This window comes from Nyctibius grandis, chromosome 7 (assembly GCF_013368605.1).
Source record: "Nyctibius grandis isolate bNycGra1 chromosome 7, bNycGra1.pri, whole genome shotgun sequence".
Classification (NCBI taxonomy): Eukaryota; Metazoa; Chordata; class Aves; order Nyctibiiformes; family Nyctibiidae; genus Nyctibius; species Nyctibius grandis.
In genome coordinates this window covers 47,701,692-47,728,039 of record NC_090664.1, presented here as the reverse complement: position 1 = coordinate 47,728,039, position 26,348 = coordinate 47,701,692, and the positions used below count along the sequence as shown (strand labels likewise).

General features: G+C 41.7%; 2 protein-coding genes across 3 annotated transcripts; one reads left to right on the top strand and one right to left on the bottom strand.

Moving 5' to 3' along the window:
* Positions 1 to 4,476: 4,476 nt before the first annotated feature.
* On the top strand, positions 4,477 to 15,781 carry GTPBP4 (GTP binding protein 4). The gene is made up of 17 exons (XM_068404992.1): positions 4,477 to 4,568; positions 5,362 to 5,532; positions 6,793 to 6,896; positions 6,974 to 7,110; positions 7,715 to 7,815; positions 8,205 to 8,297; positions 8,816 to 9,007; positions 9,093 to 9,158; positions 9,879 to 9,968; positions 10,413 to 10,523; positions 10,793 to 10,870; positions 10,982 to 11,033; positions 11,615 to 11,715; positions 12,607 to 12,804; positions 13,724 to 13,789; positions 14,923 to 15,057; positions 15,581 to 15,781. Exons 1-17 carry the CDS (start codon positions 4,521 to 4,523, stop codon positions 15,731 to 15,733), a joined length of 1,896 nt encoding a protein of 631 aa, XP_068261093.1. The 5' UTR covers positions 4,477 to 4,520; the 3' UTR covers positions 15,734 to 15,781.
* Positions 15,782 to 17,493: 1,712 nt separating this feature from the next.
* Positions 17,494 to 23,605, bottom strand: IDI1 (isopentenyl-diphosphate delta isomerase 1). 2 transcript variants are annotated; one of them, XM_068404822.1, is made up of 5 exons: positions 23,380 to 23,605; positions 22,582 to 22,745; positions 21,471 to 21,563; positions 19,956 to 20,086; positions 17,494 to 19,179 (listed from the first exon to the last, which is right to left on the bottom strand). In XM_068404822.1, exons 1-5 carry the CDS (start codon positions 23,526 to 23,528, stop codon positions 18,862 to 18,864), a joined length of 855 nt encoding a protein of 284 aa, XP_068260923.1. In that variant the 5' UTR covers positions 23,529 to 23,605; the 3' UTR covers positions 17,494 to 18,861. The 2 variants fall into 2 exon arrangements, with proteins under 2 accessions (XP_068260923.1, XP_068260924.1); XM_068404823.1 differs by having other exon boundaries at positions 22,582 to 22,742.
* Between the last annotated feature and the right edge of the window lie 2,743 nt (positions 23,606 to 26,348).

The window sequence follows — 26,348 nt, the reverse complement described above, 5'->3', positions numbered from 1 at the left end:
GCCTGTTAGACTTACGCTGCTGAAATAAAAAGGTGAAAGGGACCATATGTTGCTGCCAGACCAACGGGTTATCAAATAACCCCCCTGCAAAAGCATTTTCTGTTAAGGAAACAGGAGGCTGAGCTTTTCGCTTAGGCAAGGTTCATTGTGTGCAGTGTTTTCTTGATAAATTAGCTTTAAAACTTCAGCACATATATGCAAAAGGACTGACAGTGAAAACAGCTTTACAATAGCAAATTGATGAAACGGCAGACAGTCTTGATTTAGACCTTAGCTGAATTTGGATGAGATTCTACAGAATGAATGTACTTACAGATGGAAGACTCCTACATGAACAGGTCTTTTCATTTTGTGGAACTAGGAGGCAACGATTTCATCTATCTAATTGAAATACACCAATTTGCTAAGTATGTCCAACTCCACCAACCCTTGCACAAACCAGGTTCAGACTGGATACCCCAAATCTGAGGCTACTTTTGGAATTTGCACCTAACACTTCAGAAAAACTATGGCTATTAAGCCAATACCATATCTAGGCGTAATACAAATGCCACATGTACCCTGCAGAAGCATTTGTTACAGAGGAATGCTTGTGTGGCTCCCCAGGCGATGTCCATTCTCGTGCCCATTTTCCCGAGTGCCTGGCTGGACGATCAGCACAGCACATGGCCTGACTCTTGCTGGGTGCCGTTAGTTGCTCTTATACAAGACACAAGAATAATTTCATGTCATTTTTAATTTCAAAGTGATATGAGTTATGGTCTACTGGAATGATGTTTTTAAAACATGGAATGGAGAATAAGTGTTACATGCCTAGAGTTTGTCATAAATATGAATGAGGATGTCAGAGTGCAGAAAGCCACCTGGGATAAGGAACTGTGTGGCCCAAAAGAAACATAATTTGACATGTTCTTACCTCTCCTGGCTCCTGGAACAAATCTCCAGAGGACACAGTACCCAGAACAGTACACAAATTTTGTCTTGGAAGGAACTAGTTCTCTTGAACACTGCTCAAGAAAGTAGTAATGTACATGCAGTGTGAGACTGGGGGCTGCAGGGGCCAGCCATGGGATAATCTGTCAAGGGTCAGTTACGTGGCGGGATGCACAGGGCAAGTCTGTGTGTGAGAGAGTTCTGAGCACCAGCAATGGGTGTGGGGTTGTGGGCTTCGGAGGCTTCTGCCTAAAAGTGTCAGAGACTGGGGGGGCCTGGGGGTGCTGGGCCCAGCTGCTGGGCAGTCTGAACGTCCCAGACGAGCTACTGGAGGCATCTTTCCAGAAGCTGGGGAAGTGTGGGGATATGCTTAGATAAGAGCTCCTTCTGCTCTAGAAAACAATGTTTTCACAGGCAAAACAAAAAAATAAATAAACATAAATAAAGTGTGAAGTCAAATCTCACTGCTCGAGAACACTTCAAGAAAGCAGCCTGAAGTGGTTGTATCAAAATGTTTATGAAGCAGCACGTCCCTTCACAATAGGGCAGCTGCAGCACCATTGAGAGACTGTGGAAACAGGGGTGGCTCTAACAGCATGTTTATGATTGAATCGTGCTCAAATAGTCAGTACTAAAATTAATTTCTGGAAAGGATTAGCTATTGGCTTGGCTGATCAGGTGAATTCTTACTTTTCAAATACCTTACAAATTTCCAGTGCATTGGACAGCTGTTCGGAGCATTTCAGCAAAACTAGTAGCACAACGAAATAAAGGAAATGTGGAAGGAGTTATGCATTTAGATTTCTGGTACTGTAGAAAAATGTGCAATGACAGACTAATACATAACTAAGTTCTCTCAAGTGGAAAATGTCGTGTGCTGTGTGGTGAGAGAAAAAAAAATTATGGAAGCCAAGGGAATTCTTACTTTTTAATCTAACTTGCCTTCCAAAGTATATTGGGTAATTTGTCATTTATTTAAAACTGATGGATTTCAGTGCATGCCCACTTACTGTTAGTGTCAAATAGAAAACATGGATAGACATGCACACTGCAGTACATGCCTGCATTTGGGTGTCTTTCAAGTTTATGTGTTAGGTCTTTGTTTGGATCTCATGTTTGCTGGAGATACACAAAAAAGAACAGAGCACAGGCTATACTCAAGATCATAAACTGCGCCAGAATTCACTCAGGCTTTGCATTTATCTGAAAGGATTTACAGTTTAGTATGAGACAAGCCAACAAAGGTTGCTATTAAAAAAAAAAGAAAAAAAAGGGAAAAAAAATTAAAAAAGGGAAGTAACAGTGTGTGCGTTTGGGGTTGGGAATCCAGTAGCTTGACAGAGGTGAGGCTGCTGCAGCTCCATGGCCCCAGGCCCAGATGGAAGGAAGACCGAGTGCGTGGGCACACAGCACAGATCTGCTTGTGCACACAGCACAGATCTGCTTGTGCACATGGCCAGCCACACAGACCGACAACACCCAAATTATGCAGTAGTAGCTGCCCCTGGTCTCCCAGTTACATACATACACACACATATATGTATGCATATATACAGACATGGACATACAGCATGCACACACTGCAGTCCCTCCAGTTCCTGGCACCGCAGACACATGGCTCCTGTGAAGCTTTGCCCCTTTTCCTGTGGCAGGCGCTTGGCTCCATACGCACAGACACAGAACAGACAGCCCCCTCAACCAGGAAATGGTTAGAAATGGAGTTTAATAAGGCAGGACAGACTGTGGTGATTGGGTGTGAAGGCCATGGTCAGACAAGCGTACTGACCAGCCTATCGATGTGCTATTGGCCTCTTTTATCCCCTTTTCTCTCCATTTTCCTACACTTTTTCCTCCCTTATCCACCTTAATCCCTCCCTTTTCCCAGCTTTGGTCCTTTCTCTAAACATCCTGTATGTCTTGTATAATCCCAAAATGCTCTTCCTGGCATCCCATAATGAGTCCCACACCCCTGCAGGCAGTAAGCCCTAGTCTGCAGGGTGATCTGGAGAGCTGCTCCTGTTGACCCATCTGGGTGGCACTTCTGGGCCACAGAGCTGACTGCTTGCTGTGACGGCCTGGGGACGAGATGGGGCAGGCGACCCTTGGCACTGATCAGGTTATTGGGGTCCCTTCCCCCATCCTTGTTCTCTGCTCCTTTGCGCTAGCAGAAATGAGCCTTTAATCACATAACTGAACAGGGTGAGGATGTATTTTGCCTTCACGATCCTACAGGGCACAAAACATGACTGCTCTAAATCATACCAACAGGCCATAGCTTGAACCCGTGCTCACGATTTGGTCTTTGGCAAGACCCCAACTGAATCCAGTGTGTCGCTCCCCATGGCAGGGCCCTTCCAACTCCCCCCCCTGCTCCACCCCAAGGCCCGCCCGGGCTCCAGCGGCCCCGCCACTGGCCACGGAGCACCCCAAGCTCACGCAGTTCGGGGCAGGACTGGGTCTCCCCAGCTTTAGAGCCCGGATGGAGGACACACACTGCCACACATCTTTAATATCTTTATATTCTCTTTAATATCTTTATCAACAATCTGGATGAGGGGATCGAGTGCACCTTCAGTAAGTTCACAGACGACACCAAGTTGGGTGGGAGTGTTGATCTGCTTGAGGGTAGGAAGGCTCTGCAGGGGGATCTCGATAGGCTGGATAGATGGGCCAAGGCCAACTGTATGAGGTTCAACAAGGCCAGGTGCCCGGTCCTGCACTTGAGGCACAACAACCCCATGTACCACTACAGGCTTGGGGAAGAGTGGCTGGAAAGCTGTCTGGTGGAAAAGGACCCGGGGGTGTTGACTGATGGCCGGCTGAATATGAGCCAGCAGTGTGCCCAGGTGGCCAAGAAGGCCAACAGCATCCTGGCTTGTATCAGAAATAGTGTGGCCAGCAGGACGAGGGAAGTGATCGTCCCCCTGCACTCAGCACTGGTGAGGCCACACCTCGAACACTGTGTTCAGTTTTGGGCCCCTCACTACAAGAAAGACATTGAGGTGCTGGAGAGAGTCCAGAGAAGGGCAACGAAGCTGGTGAAGGGTCTGGAGCACAAGTCTTATGAGGAGCAGCTGAGGGAACTGGGGCTGTATAGCCTGGAGAAAACGAGGCTGAGGGGAGACCTTATTGCTGTCTACAACTACCTGAAAGGAGGTTGTAGCAAGGAGGGTGTTAGTCTCTTCTCCCAGGTAACAAGTGATTGGTAGGACGAGAGGAAATGGCCCCAAGTTGTGCCAGGGGAGGTTTAGACTGGATATTAGGAAAATTTTCTTCACTGAAAGGGTTATCAAACATTGGAACAGGCTGCCCAGGGAAGTGGTGGAGACACCATCCCTGGGGGTATTTAAAAGACGTGTAGATGTGGTGCTTAGGGACATGGCTTAGTGGTGGGCTTGGCAGTGCTGGGTTAACAGCTGGACTCGGTGATCTTAAAGGCCCCTTCCAACGAAGACCATCCTACGACTCTACGTCCCCTCCGCCCCCAGCCCAGCCCCGCCTCCCCGGGACGGAAGCGCGGGGCTCTCGCGAGAGGGGCGGCCCCGCTGTCTCTTCCGGCGGCGTGCGGCGGGGCCGGGGCGGCCGCCATGGCTCTCTACAACTTCAAGAAGATCACGGTGGTGCCGTCCGCCAAGGTACCGGCGCCGCTGCCCCGGCCCCGTCCCTCAGCGCCCCTCGGCGCGGGGCGAGACCCTCCCGCCAGGCGGCGGCTCGTGCCGCGTGTGAGAGCGCTGGCCCCCCCCCTCCCCCGGCGCTGCCGGCGTGGCCGTGGCCTTTTCCTCTACCGCTCCCGCGGGACCCGTGGACTCGCCCTGGACTCATGCTCCTGGGCCTGGCGGCCTGTACCATAAGGAGTGAGGGAGGGGGCGGGGGGTCCTGTCAGAGAGGGGCACTGCGGCCTGAGGAGGGATCCTGGGGCTGCTCTTCTCCCTTGACCCGCAGGGGGGTCGGGGTGGCCCCCACAAAAAGCCCTCCTGTTTTCCAGACGCGTGTCACGCTTAGCTTCACCGCTGCGCACTCATGCAGAATGAAGTTCCTTCCTAGTCTAACGAAGGAGCTTTAGTTAAAAATGTGGTGCGCGGAGCTCCTCGCGGGCCGTGGGCCTGCTGTGCTTCACCTCCCGGGGCGGCGGGGGACGGGCGACGGTGGAGCCGGGGTCGCTTCCCGAGCCGCTGCTGTGACAGACGTGGACAGGAGGCCAATCCCCAGTTAATTGAAATGAAAACCGGCGAGGGAATGTGCGAACTGCTTGTTATTTCCTAGAGATGGGAACCCGTGGTTCGGGTGTTTTATATGAAAACATACATTGCAAACTATGTGTGGTGTGGATGTGCTTAACTGGTCTGCATGCTTCTCCACCAAAATCAAATTTATGGATTTATAAGAAATTCAAAATTTGTATCATTAATCATGTTTCCTTGATTGCAGGACTTCATAGATTTGACGTTGTCAAAGACTCAGCGAAAGACTCCAACTGTCATTCATAAACATTATCAAATCCATCGGATTCGACATTTTTACATGCGAAAAGTCAAATATACTCAACAAAATTACCATGATAGATTCACTCAGATCTTAACAGATTTCCCCAAATTAGATGTAAGTGTTTTGTCGTTTGATCATAAATGAACTTTGCTTTCACGGCATCAGGAATACTTCTTCAACAGCGTATTGGTTTTATTCGAGTTCATTTTGGCCTGAGCAACATCTTGCTCATTCACTGTGTAGACAATTTTGGCTGGATCCTGGTAGATTTTACTGGGAGTAATTTTAGGCAAACTTGTCCTGCAAAAATAGTATGTTCCGACTAAGAAAGGAAGTCTAAATTGTGCCCATGGATGGTCATTGCAGGATGGGTTTTACAAAGTTTTAGCTGATCAGATATGTTTGCCAGAAGTTGCTGTTGAAGGAAGAGAAAGTGTGGATTTTAATAAGTATGTTGTGTCTGCTTATTTCTTCCTTGTGTGAGTGTATGTAAATGGTGCTTATGGTTAGTCTTCCCTAGAAAATATTTGTATGAAGTAAGAAATATCCAAATATATCACCTTGCTTCCCATCTTCAGTTCTTCAGAAGTTGCTGTGAGAACATAAACGTTGTTCTTGGCCCCATAAACGATAGTGTTGGAAACATACTTTGAGAAGTTGCACATAGTCTTATAACTTCCCAACAACTGGATCCACATGTCCAATGGGGCTTTTTTGTAGGCAGTTTTCTGCTCATGCTTAAATTGTTGACCTGCAACCATCTTTTTTGCTGATTTTTTTCATATCCAGTGATTATTACAGCAGAATTCCCACAAATGTCTTCTGTATTTTATTTATTGTCACATGATGAAATTTCTGCAAATAAGTACATATATAGATGAAATATTTTGTGTAAAAGATTTGAAATGAAGATGCTGCTTCCTTGGAAAGCTGAAGGATTTATTTGGGCACTGAAGAAACCCTTCTTATCCAGTCTTACACAGAATTTAGTCTAGCCCTCAGAAAAAGGGAGGAATTGTTATTGGTGCTGTGTTTCTGCTCTAGTATCAATTTGGTGTTAGAACTACTTCTGCAGGCTTCTTGCAGTTTCCTTATGTAAAAAAAAAGCCTTCAAAGTTGTAATACGAAGTATTATACAAAGTAAGATGAAATGGAAACTCAGTATGACTGAGTCCAAGATGTACTTGCGAAGAAATTCGAAGTGATTAAGATTTATGAATTTAATGATCAAGCAGATTATTTTTCTTACATAAGATAGTAATGAAAACAGTTTGGCTTGTATTGTAATTTGTATTGCTGTACTGGAGAAAAAAATGAACTTGCAGAGTCGCCAAGGAATAGTCATCTTAATTTTATTTTATGCTTTTGTTTTAGGATATTCATCCTTTTTATGCAGATTTGATGAATGTTCTCTATGACAAAGATCACTACAAGCTGGCTTTGGGACAAATTAATATTGCCAAGAATCTGATTGACAAGTAAGGGACATCAGTTTCTTTGATTTTGTACCTGACTGGTTGATTGTTGGCTAAATTCTTATTTCTTGTCTCCACAGTGTTGCTAAAGACTATGTGCGTCTGATGAAGTATGGTGATTCCCTTTACCGCTGCAAACAGCTGAAACGTGCTGCTCTGGGACGAATGTGCACCATTATCAAAAGACAGAAACAAAGCTTAGAATATTTGGAGCAAGGTTTGTGTTATAAATAGGCTAAAATAGGGCGTGTGAATTGGACGTAAAATTTATTCTTACACTTAATTGCAGTTCGAAGAATGTGTTTAATGCAGAATATAGACACAGGAAACATAGAAATAGTTTCAAAGTCCCCAAATACTTAAAATTTATTTTTTAACTAAATAGTTTTCTCGGAAAAGTCTTTAAATTTTATGGTATTACTAACAGTTATAAAATGTTTTGCTTTGCTTAGAAGTCACAGCTGTGCTTTTAATTTATCATTATTTTCACTAACAACTATTTGAAAATAGTGCTAAACGTTTTCCAAACATTACTCCTTACTTCGGCCTTATTATTCTTTCAGGTTATGTTGCCTGATTTGATGGGGTCATTCTAGCTAGAAGACAGTGGTCTTAATTTTTTAAATAAGTTTCTTTTTTGATTGTATGTAGATATTTGTGGAATTTACAAACTATTATACATTTTCATAAATGATCAAACAAATCCTAATGTCAGAAAAGTTATTAATTTCTATATAAACAATTCAGCATATGAATTTTTATTGCATTTTAGTAAAACTTAAATTATCGCAAGTATTTTAAAAATCTTTTTAACATTTCAGTGCGACAACATTTGTCTCGTTTGCCAACCATCGATCCCAATACACGAACTCTTCTGTTGTGTGGCTACCCGAATGTTGGAAAATCTAGCTTTATAAATAAGGTATGTGAATGTTTTTTTCAAAAATAATACTGAGATACCATTTCATTAAGGTAACATGTAAACAATTTGATATCATTATGGCACTGTCTGATGTGAGTGGTAGCAAATTCAAATGTGTGAGTAGAGGTTGAATGAAATTCCTGGAGGGATAAATGGAAAATTACAGTAGATTTCTCTCTTAAAATTCATTATCTTTTCCAAAATAGCATGTATCCCATTAATGTATTTTCTGATAGATAAATTCTGGCAGAGGAGCCAGAATAACCTTTTTTAGCTTTTTTTTTTGTAACAAAGGAAGTGTATTATGATTCTGTGATTATAATTATGATATACTGCTTGCAACTGCAGGAAATTTTCAGTAAATATGTGTGAATAAATCTTGTTTTAAGGTTACAAGAGCAGATGTAGAAGTGCAGCCTTATGCCTTTACCACAAAATCTCTCTTTGTGGGACACATGGATTATAAGTACCTGCGTTGGCAGGTAAGAACTGTTACTATTTTGCATTTTCTTTAAAGAATTAACTGGTTGTAATCTGGTTTGCCATTTCACAATGATGTGAATTGCATTTCTGTGTCTTGATGAGACACGCTGTGTCTGAAAGCTGCCGTGCAAGGTACAGTGTGCCAAATGAGGGCAGTAGTCAAAATCTGTTCTGAAAATGTACACGCATGGGTGTGTTTTCAATTTGAGGAAAGAATGGAAATGGAATTACTGGCTAAAGCCAGCTCACTTTTTATCACTGTCAAGGACCAGGTTGGGGCAGGGCTTTCCTTACTTGTTCAATACTTGGTGTGTTGGTTATTCTGAAACCTCGTTCTTCTCCCATTACTCCATTTTCGCATTCTCAATTTGGCTGAGTTTACAGCCTTATTTATGACTGAAAGGAAGGAATATTGCTGTCTTAAAAAAGACAATATTGACCAGAAATCAAGCACATGTCCTGAAGTAGTGTATCAATTATCCTGTAATAAGGCCTGACTTAATTACGTTAATTTTAGGTAGTAGATACTCCTGGTATTTTGGATCATCCTTTGGAGGATAGGAACACCATCGAGATGCAGGCTATAACTGCGCTTGCACATCTTCGTGCTGCTGTGCTTTACATGATGGATGTGTCTGAGCAGTGTGGGCATAGCCTGGAGGAGCAAGTAGAGCTCTTCAGAAATATTAAGCCATTGTTTGCTAACAAGGTAGGTCTGGTTTCCATTATTAATTAACCCCAGGTTTTTAGAACATCATAACTTGAATTATGATTCTTTTTTTTCTTGTTATTAGCCACTTATCATTGTTGCAAACAAATGTGATGTGAAGAGGATTGCAGAACTTCCTGAAGAAAGTCAGGTTAGACTATTTCTCCCACCTTTCTCTCTGTCTTCTGACATTTACACAAAAACTATGCGCAGGAGTCATGGATGAATATTATTTGTATCGGGCAAAAACTCTTACCTGACCATTTCTTTATCTAACTATTTAATAGTGTAATGGAAAGTAGCTTTCCAGGTCTTGACCCATATCTTTCTTTAGTACTGTCTAATGTATATCCTTGCCTGAATATCGTAAATGCCAAACAGAAAGCAAGTCCTTAGTGGTTTCAGAAATGTCTGATGCTGTGAGAGCTTGCAGTTACTACTGTAGTTGGAAGTAAGACTGAATCATCAATCATCATTTCAGTAAGAGTTCAGAGACAGTAAGTGCTAGACTGAGGTGCTGCTGAACAGTTGCAGTAGAAGGTCCCACTGGGCAATGCGTGTATACGCAGCGCTAGTTCTTTTGTATCTACAAGTTCAAGGACACGTAGAATTTGGGTGTTTCTCTTGGGTTTTTTTGCTTATGCGTCATTTATAGGTGCCTTTTAGAAAGTAGTTATTTGCTTATAAAAGAAGAAACAGATTAAATAGAACTTCAGTTGTAAAGTTTCTGTCATCTTTTTAGAAATACAGTCTAATAAAATAGTAACACGTTGCATGTACTGATAATTGGATCAAAATTTCTGTTCTTAGTGTATCAGTATATTAAGAAATGGGCAGAATGTCATTCTTTGGGATAATGTTTCTATTTTAGAAAATATTTGAAACTTTTGAAGCAGAAGGATTTTCTGTAATAGAGACAAGTACTCTAACAGAAGAAGGTGTAATCCAAGTTAAAACAGAGGTAAGTCTCTTTTCTCTCAATTTCATGCCAAATGAGCAGCGAACGTTTTGCCTCAATTGTATGAATTTAATCTCAGTTAAACTGGGCATTGTAATGAGAAACTTTAAGCATGTGATCCTTTATAGCCTGTCGAGTCTCAGTGGACTTGGGTGCAAATGGAAAATTGTATCTAGTACAAATCATAATTTAAAAAAAATGCGGTGAGTTTTTTCTGAGTCCTGTTGTGTTCTTTTATTGTCAGCTCATTGTAAAAAAAATCGTATGCATCTTCCCATGATACTTTTTATATAAAATAATTCAGTGCTTTCTTAAGAGCTAGAGAGATAAGAGATTAGACAGAAGATGAGATGTGAAGCTGGATATTTGGCATTGGAAGCCTACTGTGTCATTTGTTGTATGAGGAAGGCTTCATTCCTTACCTAATGTTGCCATGTGCGCTTTCAGGCCTGTGACAGACTGTTGGCCTATCGTGTTGATACTAAAATGAAAGGAAATAAAGTGAATGAAGTATTGAATAGATTACACTTGGCCATGCCAACCAAAAGAGATAACAAGGTAAGCTACACGTTTACACTTTTTAGTGTATTTCCCAGTAGTTCTTAAGTGGGATAAGAATTCTCTTGTCTTAATGTGTCAACAGATTAATATGGTGAAATTTGCTTATTTTTTATCTATAACTGCCTTTGCTAGTGGGAGAGTCAGCTTAGGATTTTGTATTCTTTAGAAATACATTACTCTGCAATGGTGATTTATAGCATTATAAAAATACTGATTCAAACTTTTTTTTCCTTTTTTATTGGGGTGGATTGTTGCATTAATTTCAGGAGCGGCTGCCTTTTATACCTGAGGGAGCAGTGGTGCGTAAGAAACGCATGGAAGTAGACACGCCCAGGAGGAAGTTGGTAAGTGGCATCTCTTATTAATTAGCAAATCAGCAGATGGATTTTACATTTGCTATATTAGCCCATAGATTTAAAATCAGATGATATATAAGGCCGTGTTTGTCTTTGCAGGAGAGAGATCTTGAACTTGAAATGGGAGATGATTATGTTTTGGATCTTCAGAGTAAGTATTATATAAGAATCAGTATTATTGTTAAGCTGTAAAGTTTGGCTATTTCAGTCTTAAGGGAGAATACCTAAACCTGACTCCTTCCAACTAAGTACCAGCGCCACCATTTTATCATGCACTGTGTGTTACTTCTGTTCCAGCACTGGTGATCTTTGGTGACTGTTCCTTGTTTCGTAATGTCACCGAGTTGTTTCCCACTTTAGAGTCACAGACATGCAATGACTGGTCTGATGATTCAAGTGGTTTTTCCCTTCCATTTTATGTTGTGCTATCTCATTAATTCTTGATGCTCTCCTTTGTTGACAGTATCAATATGAGAGAGATTGCATGTATGCTGTTTCTGCTGGATATCTGTTGCTTGTTATGGCTTGGCAGTGGATCTTGTAATTATTGAACAATATTTGGCAGTAGAAAGGGGATCAGAAATATTTGTGAATATGTCAGAGATGCTATTAAATTCTTGCCACTTAGGGATATGACATCTTTTTTTTTAATTGTTATCTGAGTGTTGTTTTCTGACATTGAACATTCTTTGAAATTATTTTTGTCTCTTTATTAACTTTTGTATTTTTAAGAATACTGGGACTTAATGAATTCATCTGAAAAATATGATAAGATACCAGAGATATGGGAAGGTCATAATATACTTGACTACATTGATCCTGATATAATGAGAGTGAGTTTTCCGTTATTCTTTTTACACTTTTCTTGCCTCTTTATCCCTTTATTTGTTTAGTGAAAATGACTGTATTCTTAGATTAAAAACAATATGTCATGAGAACAAGTTCTTTTACATTGTCTACACTTACCATGGGAAAAGATTCTGTTTTCTGAATGATCAAGGACAGAATTTCAGAAGAATGGACAATTGCTTATCTTACCAGAATGATGGTGATCTTATCTTTTCCATCTTAAAATATGAGGTTTGCAGGAGAAGTTATATTTCTTCAGTCTTTGACTACAGCCAGAAGGAACGTAGCTATCAAACTTTATGTATTATTAATATGAAATTCACCCATCGAATTTATGTCTATTGGAGTATGATGTTAAAGGAAATGGACTGAATTCTCAATTTATAACATTTTTATTTAGTAACGAGCACTGTTCTTATTTCTTGCTGGTTGTTAAGGAGAAGGAACAAGTGCAGACTACGGAGCGTGCCAGTTGTGCAGTTGGGTTCATCTGAATTGCTGGTGTTCCAGATTCATACTGAATGTAGAAAGAGAAGGGTTTTTTCAGTGTGTTTCCAGAAATAGCACAGCTAGCACAATTCACAGTATAGTACATCTGCATTCACGCAGTGGGCAGCTTTGGGGCAGTCACACAAATACAGCCAAACTGTAATGCGATCAAATAAGTCGGCATAGTAGTGTGCCCCATAGGTTCACAGTAATCTGTATCACCAGCTGCATTAAGTGTGTCTGGAGGGGTCATTGTCAAGTAACGTGGTTCCTTCTTTGAAGGGTCTGTGTGCTGTCATGGCCCTGGGCCATGCAAAAATGTAATGTTGAGGATTGTAAGTCAAGGATTTGATGAGCATCTTGATTTTCATTTCATCTCTTCTAAGAAACTGGAAGAATTAGAGAAAGAGGAAGAGCTGAGAGAAGCTGCTGGAGAATATGACAGTGAACCAGAAAGTGAAGATGAAGAAATGATGGAAATCCGACAGTTGGCACAACAGATCCGAGAAAAGAAGAAACTGAAAATCCTGCAGTCAAAGGAAAAAGATACTCGGGGTCCGAGGATGCCTAGAACTGCTAAAAAGGCAAGTACTACATTCTGTACTACATTCTGTAGTAAAATCTTGCTGTGATGTGTAACTACTTCATGAAAACATATAACAATATCAGGTAGTGGAACTGATCACTTTTTCTCTTGTTTGGCCCTCTCACTTGCTTCCTTCTGTGCTCCCAGGAGGTCTGGTCACTACTTAGTTGTGGAGTCCAGACCAAATGAGTGATAGATAGTAGCCCTTTTTGTTTTGTGTTACACAAGTGAGTCTTTTGTAAAATTCCATATATATTGCAGAAAACATTTTGAAGCATACAATTCAGCTTGTTTAATTGGGATGCTGCATCATAGATGATTATTATTATTGTTGTTTGTTTATTTTAAATTAATATAATTAGGAGAATTATATAATTAGTTGAAATTACAATCATGTAAAATTTGTTCTGGGCCCCTCCCTATGCTGGAGAAGATTGTATGTTTCTTTTTGGAAGCTAGGTATCACGCTTTCTAATGTCAGAATCTCTCATGAGCAGTCCAGGATGATTGCAAAGTAATAAACTGATAACTAGACATTTTGAGAAAATTAATCAAGCTGATTTTGCACCCAGTATTTCTTACCTTCTCCAAAGTGTTTGCCTTTAGGGCGAGAAGGAAACATTTCTGACTGAAATACCTCTCTTTGTCACCTTCCCCTTCAAAAAGGCAAACTATTTGAAAGATCTTTAGGGAATGCTGGGACATTGCAGTCCTGTGAAGAAGGATTTATGGGTGAAGAGAATTAAGTTGCAATAAATGAAATGTGAAGTTACAACTTTCATCATCTGCTTGTGGCATGTGCCCAAGTAATAAATATGCAGTAAACATAATGGGCTTAATGGGTATATTAAGACAAAAAGTAAGATAGAACCGTACTTTTTTGAAAGAAGCATGGTTTTTTAACTGTCTTTTTACAGGTCCAGCGGAAGGTGCTAGAGAAAGAAATGACTGATCTTGGACTCGACATGACTAATAAAGATGATGTAAGTTTTTGCTAATTAAACACAATGTTTATCTAAAAGAGATCAATTTTCATTACATGCTGAATTTCTTTGAGCACATTTGAAATGCGTTGTACAGTTGGCACAAGAGAGAGGTGGGATCTATGAAGGAGAAAATAGGAAACCCAGAAGAGGCAGTCGATACTGGAGTTTTTGAGTGATGTGATCAAAACATGTTGGGTAGGCTGAAAAAATAACATTTATGAAGAATCACATCTATATCTGCACTGCTTTCTGTTAGAACTCTCTTGGAATTTGTATAGGATTCAAGAACGGGGTTTGGCTAAACACACTTCGTACTTTTCAAGTCTGCTTTGTTGGATGAGGCACTACTGTGTCAGAAATAGTAATAATGACAGGTCAGGCTTATCTTCTTACAGTTCATTAATTCTGTGAGTTGTAATTGAAGTTTTTGAGGGCAACTGGCATCTTTAGATGTAAGACAGCTGAGGTACTTCAAACATAGATTTGCCTTTGGGAGACATTTCATTTTATCAGAAATTAAAAACCCATTTTGTACAGCAAGTCCAGCAGTATTATGGCTGTCTAGATCTTGAGACTTCACATTCTTTCACTAAACGAGGAGTTAGGAAACAAGGAATGTCAACACATCTGAAGCATTTATGCTTCTCAGAGCTGACACACCATGTTGATTTAGGAGCAATCTCAGTGAGAAGGAATTCAATACTTATGCTGTAGGATGAGATGTCTTCATGTCTGAAATTCTTCAGGGCTTTGTCCTGAAAAGAGGACACTAATCAGGGCAGGTTTCTTCATTGTTTTTTTGCTGTTGCAAAATTGCTTCAGTATTGCTATCCATTAATTGCCTGTCTTTTTATCCATTACTTATGAAACTACTCAGAAAAAAATGAGAAAACTGGAGTTAATAATTGTGAAAAGAATATGCTAATATTCACTGAAATGTGAATATTACTGTAGGACAGAAAGGCAGTGACCAACAGTTGACAAGGTCTTTATGTTAGTATGGAATAACCAAAATAATGTTATCACACCAGTCCTCTTCCTGGTTTTTCATATTAGTCTGATTACAAATGGAGCATGTCTGAGGTGATTGTTTCTGTTTTTAATAATTAAATTGATGTTTTGCATTTCAGGCACATTATGTGAGAAGGTCCCGTAGTACTACAAGGAAACGTAAACGTGATGAGTCTGAAACCCCTAGATCTGTGGCACGCAGTCGCAGCTCTTCTCGCACACCACGGGATGTTTCTGGTCTTCGTGATGAAAAGGTTTGTTAAAGCTATTTACCTTCAGAGCAATTAAAACAGCATGATTGTACTTAAACCAACTTCTGGGAAACTTCGTACTAGGCTGGTTATGATTGTCCAGAGTTCATCTTTCTTCTCTTTGCAGCTGCTTCTTCTGTTCGTTTGAACTCTAGACTTCAATACCGCCTAGTTCATTCTTACAAACAAGACGTAATAATACAGACTAAGAAAGTACATTTTAAATTTTTTCTCTAAATGCAATTATGAAGGAAGAGTTCTACCAGCTGTGGAGTTCCACCTTTAGTAAGTTAGGAATTCCAGGGATAGCACGATCACATTGTTAGTGTACTGGAAAAGAAGAGTTTTGCTACGGAGGATTAGTGTCACTTGTGACAATACTGTTTTGGAGTTGCAGATGGTGCCATATGTTGGGTGTAAGTTAATGACCTCATTAAAATTATCTAGCTTATTTTTTTTAAAAGGTAAAGCTAGTTACCCGAGTTGCTGAGGAAGTTACTCTGTATGATTGATTATTTTTAAATAGATGGTGAAGAAGGTCAAGACTATGGCAAAGAAAGCTCAAAAGAAGATGAATCGCCTGGGCAGGAGAGGAGAGTCGGACAGACACATATTTGACTTGAAGCCAAAACATCTGCTGGCTGGAAAAAGAAAGTCTGGTAAAACACAGAGAAGATAAACAGCCTTCTGAATTAAAACTAATTAAAACTAAGCTTAGTAAAGCTAATTTCTAGTCCTGTCTTCCTTTTTAGTAATACAGTGTTTAAAAGGTACATGGTTTGTGTTAGTGGTTAAGATACTTGAAGCTCAGAGAGAAGTTCTGATACCTTGATCTTGCAGCTCTAAGCAATACCATGAGAAACTTGTCAATACCAGCAACAGAAACCATTTCTAAACAGACATGGCTTTCATGAAGCAGTGAAGTTCTATGTAAAACTAATTTAAAATGAGGTTATATCTAGAAAAGTGAAGTATTTGTTAATGAAGCTACAATCAATCAGAATTAAAGCACAGTTTCATAAGGTAAGGCATCAGTAAAGTTTGGTTTTCTGTGTGCAAGTTAATTCTTTGATGTACAGTAAGTGATGAGTTTATGTTGCAGGTGAAAGCTGAGATTGGTGGGGAAGTAATGGGAGACGGACAAGCACTGCGCAGTTAGTGTGCGTGCACTGAGCTGGTTCTGACTGAACGGGAGGAACACTGCCCGTTACCTGAGCTGAACAGGGAGGAATAATTGCAGTTCTAGTACTGACCTGCTGTCTGCGATAACCTAAAACAGCACGGGCAGGGAAGGCTATAACTTACAACTTTTAGTATTTCAGATTAATACTAGTATTTCAGATATGTAGAAAATGAGGATCAGACTGACATTTTGTCCTGAGTTCATGTCAATTATGCTACTGTCATCTTCTGCTTAGGAAGACATTTTCTCTTCAGAAACTGACAGACAAAAATTCTCTATCTGTTCAAGGCAAAATATATTGTCAAATGTGAAATAATGGCCTTTTTGTCCCTAGTTGGTCAAGAACAAGGTAGGAATTATTTAGAGGTTAGTAAAATTATGCATTATAAATGTGTTGCCTGAACAATACACTTAAAGTGCACAGTTTTAAAGATTGAACTGAAATATGCATGTTAAAAACAAACAAAACCCCAAAAAGATAAGGGGGAAGAATCCTTAAATTATTATTTTTTTAAAACTATTTTTAAATACAACAGGGTCAGAAGAGTATTCAGATGTCAACTTTAGCATATTGGAGCAAACCAAAATCCACTGTTTCCCTCATCTACTTTGTGTAATAAATTCGGTGTTAAAAACATACTGTAATGCTGCAAAGAAGTTCAGTGTCAAGAAAAACTTTCAAGGGGTTGTGCAGAACTGTTTAGCAAAACTTTGCTTTCAGCTTCCTTATGCACATTATTTCTACTTCAGGATATGCGCTGTCAGCTTCTGCTCCAAGGTGGCCATTTGAACTAGAAAAGCAGAACTTTGTTTAAAATAAACCCATGCCCCGCTGCCCCCAAGCATACTGCTTCCCTGACCGTCTATAGGCATGGTGGTGTTTACAGTGTAGTAATGACAGAGATTATTCTCCTGTGGCTAAAAGCCTGGAAAGAAAACAACAGTTCAAGGTTTTAGGTTAAGTATTTTTAATGATTATGTTTAAGATAATCTTTTATTTAAAAAGTATTTTAAGTATTTGAAAAGCACTCTAGTGTATTACTTGAGTAATGCGGCTGATTGCGCTGAATTCAAGAGCGCCGTTACACTGCATCACTGTTCCCGCACCCACTATCACTTGCTTCAAGACAATACATCACTTCAGGTCACCATACAACAACTTGGCTCCAAAACCTTTCAGCACTGAACCACTCGAGATGCTGGCACACAGAAGCTTCAGTGCTGCAGTCACAACGGGTATGAGAAAGAGAAACGTGTCAACCACTGCAAAAGTTTTATTTTACCTTGAAACCGACACAGACTAGTTACAACCATGGTTTACATGCAAGGAGAAGTGGCAGGAACATCATCCTATTTCATCAAGACACCTCTGGGAGAAGTTAACTTAAGAAATCTAGATTGAGTAGTCTGCTAACAGAAAAAAATCACAATTAAGCTCTTTAAGGGGAAAAAAAACCCTAAACCAACCCAAAAATCTTCAAACAGAGATATCATTGATTATTTGTCATATTAAAAAAAGCCTTCCATTTTACTCGTTACTAGCAATTGACTGCAAGATGAAAAAGGATTAGCTCTCGCACTCTGGTACAATTCCTGATTAACTGAAATTAAGACCTGGTGTAAGCCCAGAAATCGTCAGTCTTGAATTGTGGAGTTCAAGGGGTTTGAGCCTCCCAGGAGTAACTATTCCAGTAGATGCTGCAGGAAGAAAAAGCCTGTACCAAGATGGCTTTGTTTTCGGGAAGATGGAGAAAAGTCATTTAATGCACATCCCTTCTCCAAAGACAGGCTACTTCCCGTAGAAAGACAGGTACCATTTACATTTGGTATAATTAACCCTTTTTTTGTTGTTGGTTTTTTTGTTGTTTTTTTTTTTTTTTTTTTAAGAGATGTCCAGTACTCAGACACCATCTAACCAGAAAAGGGCACTGGGGAAAAAAAACCCAGACAAGCCCCCAGTGTTTCTTATCTAAAGCTATGATACTAGTGCAGCACTTCAAAGGGAAACTCAGTCCACACAGACAATCCAATTACTTAAGCTTTTATGTGTTTGGTTAATTATAGAGTACAGTACCTGAAGAGATTTGCTTTCTGCAATTAAAATCATCCTGATTACTTTGAATTGTTTTTTCTTCAGGCAACTAGTCTACTAAACATCAATGCAGAGCTCAAATTCTTTAGTAATCACTATTTCAGAAGGCGTAGCCATGTGAAGCTGGGAACGTACCGGCTCCACCAAACGAGCCGGACAGGAGGCGCCCGGACTCCCTTGCCAGTGTGTGTAGTTACGCAAGGAAGTAAGAGCAAACTGGGCGCACATAGGCTGAGAATCTTTCATATCACACAAGGTCACGGCGAAAGATAAATCCAGGGGGTTTCTAATTTTACCATTCCCCATTTCACATGCGATTAAGCTTAACAACTCACCCAAGAGGAATGGGGCTGGGGGGGAAGAGGAGGTAAAGAGAGAAGAAAAAACATCAGCTACAACCATCTCTCTATAAAGTTATTTGTTGAGCATGCTCCAGGTGGATCACTTTTCTGCACTCAAGAGTCACGAGTTACCGTAGCGTTCATGAGAGAGCACATCACTGCCTGCCTTCTGCATCTGTTACCCCAGCTATTTACATTCTGTGTATCTTTTCATGATCAACAAATTTGTTCAAGTTAGATAAGTTATCCCACCACTTAAAAAGAAAGGTCTCTGCAATGAGTTTAAACCACGGAGTAATCTTAACTTTTTTCTTGGAGGCTTTGTCCAAGAGCTGTTTCAGTTCTTTCCGTGTCACGTAGCAGTAGCTTTGGATCTCATTAGGGTCGGGATTCAGAGTTACATCCTTCTGGACAAATAAGATATAGTCTATCTCATGTTCACCCCAGATCCCATCAGATTTGGCCTTGTAGTGAATTCGTGTCAGATAGGAGATTTCTTCTGGAGTTACCTACAACCAAAACACTTGTCAGAACCACTGCCAAACCAGAGCACTGCTAGGCATTACAGAATTATCAGCTATTACCCTCTTCCTTAAAAATTATTTTTTAAGGAAGTGTACAACTGCAATGATGTACTTTATCACAAAGAATTACTAGGAAAAAACCTTATTGCACTTTGATGACATGAGTAGCACAGCATTTCTCTAGTCAGACTCGCCCTGTAATATTTTGAGTGGATTTCTTCTACACAGTAAGTTTTGAATGACGTTTACCAGAGCTTAACACACACTTACTGAAGCACTGATGAACACAGACACTTGCACCTGCCCCTTCCTCCCAAGGAGAAGACCTGACAGCTACTTAAAGCCAAGGCCAGAACTGTGTAGTGACAGACCACGCATAACCCAGGGATCAGTGCAAGTGGCAGACCAGGTAATTAATTCTGGAGATAACCTAACCATTGTGTTTCTCAGTAGCACACTGCTTCTCCCGTGTCCCAAGACGTAAACGTCATTAGTTACAAAACGTGTAAAGAGGTTTCGACCATGTGCATAATTGAGTCAGCTTCACCCTGCTCTCTGTGCGCTCCCAAACTGCCACCAGAAAGGAAGGTACCAGAAGTGGGCTGTGTGGCTGCTCTGGAAGTCTCAAATTCACTAAGTTCTCTACATCTCCAAAGTTAAATTCATTTTTAGGTTTCAGACTGACCCTGTCTACCCGATGCAGTTACTCTGTAAATTGGCAAACATGAGCAAGAATTCCTGGTTCTCCTTCCTTCCTTTACCTGCTCCATGGGAATTCCTAACTCTTCTTTCAGTCGTCTCTGTGCTGCTCTCCGAACACCGATGGCATTATTTTCTTCCAGTTCTAGGGGATGGCTTAGAGGATGACTGCAACAAGTGTTGGTAAAACAATCTGCAAGAAGTTTGTATCGGTACATTTTTGACATGTATAAAGCATTGCAAAAGAAAAAACAAAACCTCAAAAAACCCAACGACCAAAAAAACCCCAGAGAGGTAGGACAGTTATTCAACACAACAAAGCTTTGTTTCTCTTTTGTAGAGAAGGGTCAGAGAAGGAGGAGGATATTTTCACCTCTTATTTTTCTTTACATATTTTGCACCAAGATTTGTCTGTACCAAGTCCTGCTTTGCAGGTTAGCGTTTGACACACATGAACACATACATTCTTATACCTGAGATATCATCTACTTAGAGAGCCAGTTTGGAAAGTGCTTGTTTATCCTGCAGACGCTAATTAAAATGACTTGGGAATTTATATGCCACAGAATACATCCAGAGCTTCAAGACCAGCTGACAGTAAGTAGAAGTAAATAAGCAGCTTATGCTTGTGTTTAAAGAACAGACCCTCTATACTCTCTGCTTCAAGTATATTAACAATTACTTATCAGTAATGTAGAATAAGTGTGATTGGCCAACATTTTATCTGTAAGAGTCTACCTCAAAAGTATCTAAAATAGAGTCAGATTACCTACAAACTACACTGGAGCATTTTGATTAGTGGTCAAGGGAAAAAAAAAAATCCCTAAAGAGTCCCTTAGAAGGAAAAAAAGGTCTTTCTTCCCCGAGCTGAAAAGGGTAAGAAACACTTGAATTTGTTTTCCATCCGAAATTCTGAAACAGACAGCTTTATGCTTCCTCCAACATGTCTTGTGTAAGCTATTTTTCTTTCATTCCACTTCTTATTTTTATGCCTCTCCATTTGCCTTTGATAGTAACAGTTCAGGAGTCTTCAAAAATCACGCGCTATATCCTTCGGCCACAGTCTCACTTTTTCTATAGTTAAAAAGCGTTTGTCAAGACATGCACAGACAAAGGTCCGCAGATCTCACTGAAACACAGTGGAAGTGCTTCCAAGCAGTAGGGCTCTGCTCTACATCAACTACGTGTCTTTACCAGTGGAATCAGACAACTCTCCACAGCTACCAGAACAATTGCTTCAACTCCACTAAACAGACCTTGCAGCAGAGGAGGCAAACAACGCACGCTCTGCGCTTGCATAAACAGGAGCAAACAAGTCAGGGAACAATCATTTCCCAAGAGTATGTATAAGAATATGCTAGTGTTCCCATGATCATCAACAAGGTAAGTACACCTAGAACTCTTAAAAGTGTTCTTTTACACTTAGAGTACATCTAGCCACTTAAAAGTGTCTCCTCTCCAAAGGAGTAAATTATAAAACCTCAGAATGAGTTACACTGCAAAATTAGACTAGCACATTTTAAAAATATTGATTTAAATAAAGCATTTTTATAAACACAATGTATTTCAGTACTAACCTGGAAATGTAATTTTTGCATTTGACCTCTGCTGCAGCAACAGTTTCTCTTCTGTATTAAATAAGAAAACACTGAAAGCTCGGTGCAGTAAACCTAAAAACAAAGAAACCACAGAGAGCTATTTAAGAGGAGAAAGAAAACACACAAAGACAGAGTTTAAGGGCTTAGAATGCCCTCATTTTCAGCTAACCTAAATTTAAAATTCATACACATTAAAAAGCAAGGATTTGATAAAACCACCTCAGAGTTATTATTTAGGTTTCTCTGTCAGCTTATGCAAAACATTATGAAATTAGAAAAGTGCTAAGAACAACAATGCAACAGGAAAGTTCTACTAAACTCGGTCAGTTCACCATTCTGAAGATGCACATTTGAGCAAGCTTCTAAGGAGAGCTCAGCACCCAGAAATACGCTAACAAAAAGAGATGACTCAAAAAGCCCTAAAAAATTGTATGGAATTTCAAGAAGCTTCAGAAATTGCAAAAGTACAAACTTCCTCAAAAACAGTACAATTACTGCTTTCTGCAACTTTTGAGTTTGTTATTCCTCACTCTTCAGGAAGACGCTTCCCCTGAGTATGGAAAAGGAGGTCACAGACTACTGTGACATTCGTGAATCTGACCAACCTCAAATAAAACCCACAATCAATTAGAATAACAACAGTAAAAAAAAAACCCTTTCCTATTAGCAGTATTTGAAGTAAAACTGTGCGAAGTACTTAAAAATCAAAGTCTCTCCTACTTGAAAAGAACTTGTCAAAGACTAAAGCAGCATTCTTTAGAAAAAGCTACACAGAATCATGTGTCTATAATAGGAAAACAATACTATTTTATCATCAAAATGTGATGCAAAAATACTTGTCAAGACATAGGGCTTATATCTGCAATCACACATTTCTCTCCTTTGCTACTGCCTCTACTTGTGTGTTCCTCCATATTGCAGTATTTTTAAAATTAGACATTGTACGCTGGGGGAAGAGGGGGGTGTGGGCAAGTACTTGCTCTGGTTTGATCAACACCCACCTGAGATTAAGGCTTTAATTTAACCATGACTATATTTCTGAAAATATTCAATCAACTTAATGGTTCAATTAGAAGGTGAACACCTTTACCTTTATCAATGTTTTCATTCAAGTGACAGTTTTTCTTGGTATCGGCTCCAATCTTATTATCATTTTCATCGATAAGGATGCACATCTCTGCCAGGAGCTGCACCTGCTGCTCATCCAGGTGATCTGTGTTTACTTCAGGCATCGTGATGGCAGCACACGTTCTACTGAAAACAACAGTGAAAAGAGTCATTCAGTAATAACAACATCTATAAGGTTCCGGGCAGAGTGTGAGAAACAATCAAATGGCTAGGTTTCCAACATGGTGCAAATTGTGCTCCAATTATGTTGTTGGGGTTTTACATGCTTTTGGATTTCTGAAACGTCCTACCCACAATACCAAATGTTGCAATGTGACATGTAGGTGCTTAAAAGATTTATTTATTTGTTTCTCTGAAACTCCACGAAGCAGCTGCTGCAGGACAGACGTGCCAAATTAACATTTTGATGGGCTGTTAGTAGGAGAAATCTAGTTCCCCATTTCACACAGAACGGATTTCACCGTGCCTAACCCCACAGCCTCTGCGCATCCCGCACACTAACGCTGCGTTACACTTACAACGCCAGGCAGCACCATCAGTAAGAACTAAGTCACAAGGATTCCCACGCAGCCCAAGGCACTTCCAAAACACCCCCAAGCCCTGTCCTCGCGGCCCCCGCCCCGCCGCGGGTACGCTCCCTCAGCTCCCACCGCCCCCTCCCTCCGCAGCCCCCTCCCCGCCCGTCCCGCTCCCTCAGCAGCCACCCCTCTCCCCAGCCCCGTGCCCCCGCAGCCCCCGTTCCTCCGCTCCCCTCCCTCACCTCTCGGCCCGGGCTTTCCCCCGATACAGGCTGGCGGCGGAGGCGAGCGGCTGCGGGCAACCCCACACGCAACGGCGGCAGCAACGCCCCTGAGGGACGGCGGCTCCGCGGAGGCCTACAGCACCGGCCCGCCGCAGCACGCGCCACATCGCCCGTCACGCCGCTGCCGCCAATGACAGCGCCCCCGAACGCCAACGTCACCGCATCGCCCGATCGCCCCACTGCCGCGCGGGCTGCCCAGGAGGAGGGACTAACAGTGACAGCGGGGAAAGGCATAGGGCGCAGCCAACCACAACACAGCTAGATGGAGGCACTGACCAATAGAGAGAGGGGATGACGGCGAGCTAGCCAATGGGAGCGGGGAAGGCGGGTCCCGCCCAGCGGGGCGCAGCCATTTCCGGCAGGGTGGGCGGTGGGGAGGGCAGCGATGGTGGGGCCGCTGGCTGTGTCTGTGTGGGCGGGCGGTGCGCTCAGCGGTACCCGACAGCCGGTGCAGGGGTGCGGGCTCCGACTCCCTTCCGAGCCGTCCTGCGGCGGCGAGGCGCGGTTCCGGGACGCCAGCCGCCGCTGAGGCGACAGCAGGGCCCGTTGGCTGCGGGGACGTGCCAGGGCGTGCAGCCGCACGGCGGAACCGCGCCAGGGCGGGCGGGGGCGCCAGGCGGGGCGAGGCCGGACGGTGATGGGTGCGGTACAGGCCGGGCAGGGCACCGCAGGGGAGCGGCCTCCAGGCCTTCATCTGGGGAGCAAGCTGCGCTGCAACGACCTGTTGCTGTGACTTGCAAAGATGAAAGGCCGTTATGCTCGCTCAGGAGTCGGGAGGTTTGCGTATCTCTAGCATTAAGCACTGCTTCTTGTCTTTTACCCATCCACGAAAACCAAAGGACTGCACCAAAGTGCCAACTCCTACAAGTGCACCCGTGTTTGTGGCAAACCGTTCCAGGATTGAACTTCTGATCAGTTCTGGGAGCATCCTGTCAGGTAGATGCCATCACCACGAGAGTGTAGACTCGCAGGGCTTTTTGGCAACCTCTGTAGCACGTTTAATCTTGGACTTTTTTCTTTGCTCCATAGTAGCATCGCTTGAATTAAAGAGGTTAAGTGTGTGCCATACAGACCACAGCCTGTGTTACTCTCAGAGGTGGGCAATACCGGCCAGTTGTCTCGCCTGCTCCACTGACAGCTACAGTTTGTAGAAGACAGTTACTGTGTTAGTCAAGCTCTGAAATTGCCTAACTCATTAAGTTCTTCAGGGACAGAAAGAAACACCCAGTTTCTGTATAGGAATCAAGCATAGGCAAGGTGTCAAGATGAACTGTTCAGATCAGGTAGCTCTAGATATGCACGGATACGCAGTCCAAAGGCAGAAGAACTTCAATACCAGCCTCTGTAGGAGCTTTACATCACCATAGTTGAGTACCTTCTGAACAAGAATTTTGCTGGTTTATCGCCTGTGCACAGATTGGGATTTATGGTTAGATTCCATAAAGGGCCTAGAAATGACGTTTCAGATGTTGCCTTGGAGGCATCACTCTCAGCTCACGTTCTGGCATTTCAGTCTGATTTGTTTTCATTTTTCCTCTGAACAGGACAGCCGGCCTTTCATTGAGATATCATTAGCAGAACAAAATATTCAAACTGACAGTTAATATCTTACAAGGGGGGTATCTTACAGGGGTTCCCCTGAGCAGAGCTTGATGAAGGCAGAGTAAGGGCAGGAGGTGGTTTGAGTGGAAACCGCTTGAAACCAGCAGAGAGCATCAAAAGTAAAAAAATAAATAATATGTCAGCTGCTGCATATCCCTTTAACTATAGAAAACACAACATAAGAACATTAATATATTAATAATTAGAACCTGACTGTCAGAAACAACTATAGTTCCTGTCTTAGGCAGACAAACAAAGCACTTCACCTGGAGCAATGTTTGCGAGCACCATATCTGACATGTCCTGGTGGATATTGAGAGGCAAAAAGGCAGCCAAAAATTATGAGAATGCCAAAATAAACCCTTCTCACAAAACAGACAAGGGAAAGACCTCCCAAGCCTTTAACCAAAGACACTTTCAGGATCAGGTGTTTTATGTCACGTGTATCATCTTTCCTCTCTCTCTCCCCTCCAGACTTGCCCTGTACATTCAAACAAGCTGATTGTGTTGAAAATCAAATATCCTCATTTTTTATAATGGCACACATTTCACTGAAACCTCAGAACTTTTACTCCATACCACGTAAACAGAAGCATGTCTGAAGTGACAAGACACATTCCTTTGAGACTTGATTTACTTTATGCATCTCCTGAAGTCTGCTGACTCTTTCCAAACTCTCTACGAACAAGGGAAAAGCAGATTCTTGCCACCACGGGGAAGTCTCTCATTTCACCTGAAAATCCAACCAGCTGCAAATCACTGACAGAATTTTGCTATCTACTAAGATAAAGGGAAATGCAAGCCCCACCAAACTGGAAGAAAATATCGTAATTCTCCAGTAAGTTAGACAAGAAGACAGTAAACCACAGGATGAAGTAAATGCCTAACAAACCAGCCTAGAACGCAGACTCTTGAGACGAGCCTCTCCTCAGTTTTCAGCTTTGCCAAGGAAAATTACGTTTTTTTCCCACCCTTCACATCCAACCTGCCTCTTTTTAAGATTTCCGATCACTTGTTCTAATGTTTAAGGCCTCCAGCTCACCATTTTCAGCTATAGAGCTATTCTTGTTCCTGGTCTCCCTGAATAATCCTTCTTGGAAGTCTGCTCCTGCCCTGGAGTCAGAGCTCTTCAAAAAACATTTGTATAAGTGACACACTTATGCGCAGAGCAAACAACAGCCTGGGTTTTATCTGAATCGGGAGGTAAATAGCTCCCAGTCCTAACTAATCTGCTGTTGTTCACTTGAACCTTCTTCCTTAAAAAGCCTATTTCAGCAAAGTGGGTTGGCTTCAGCTCACTTCAGAGAAGACAGATGGCTTTGTAG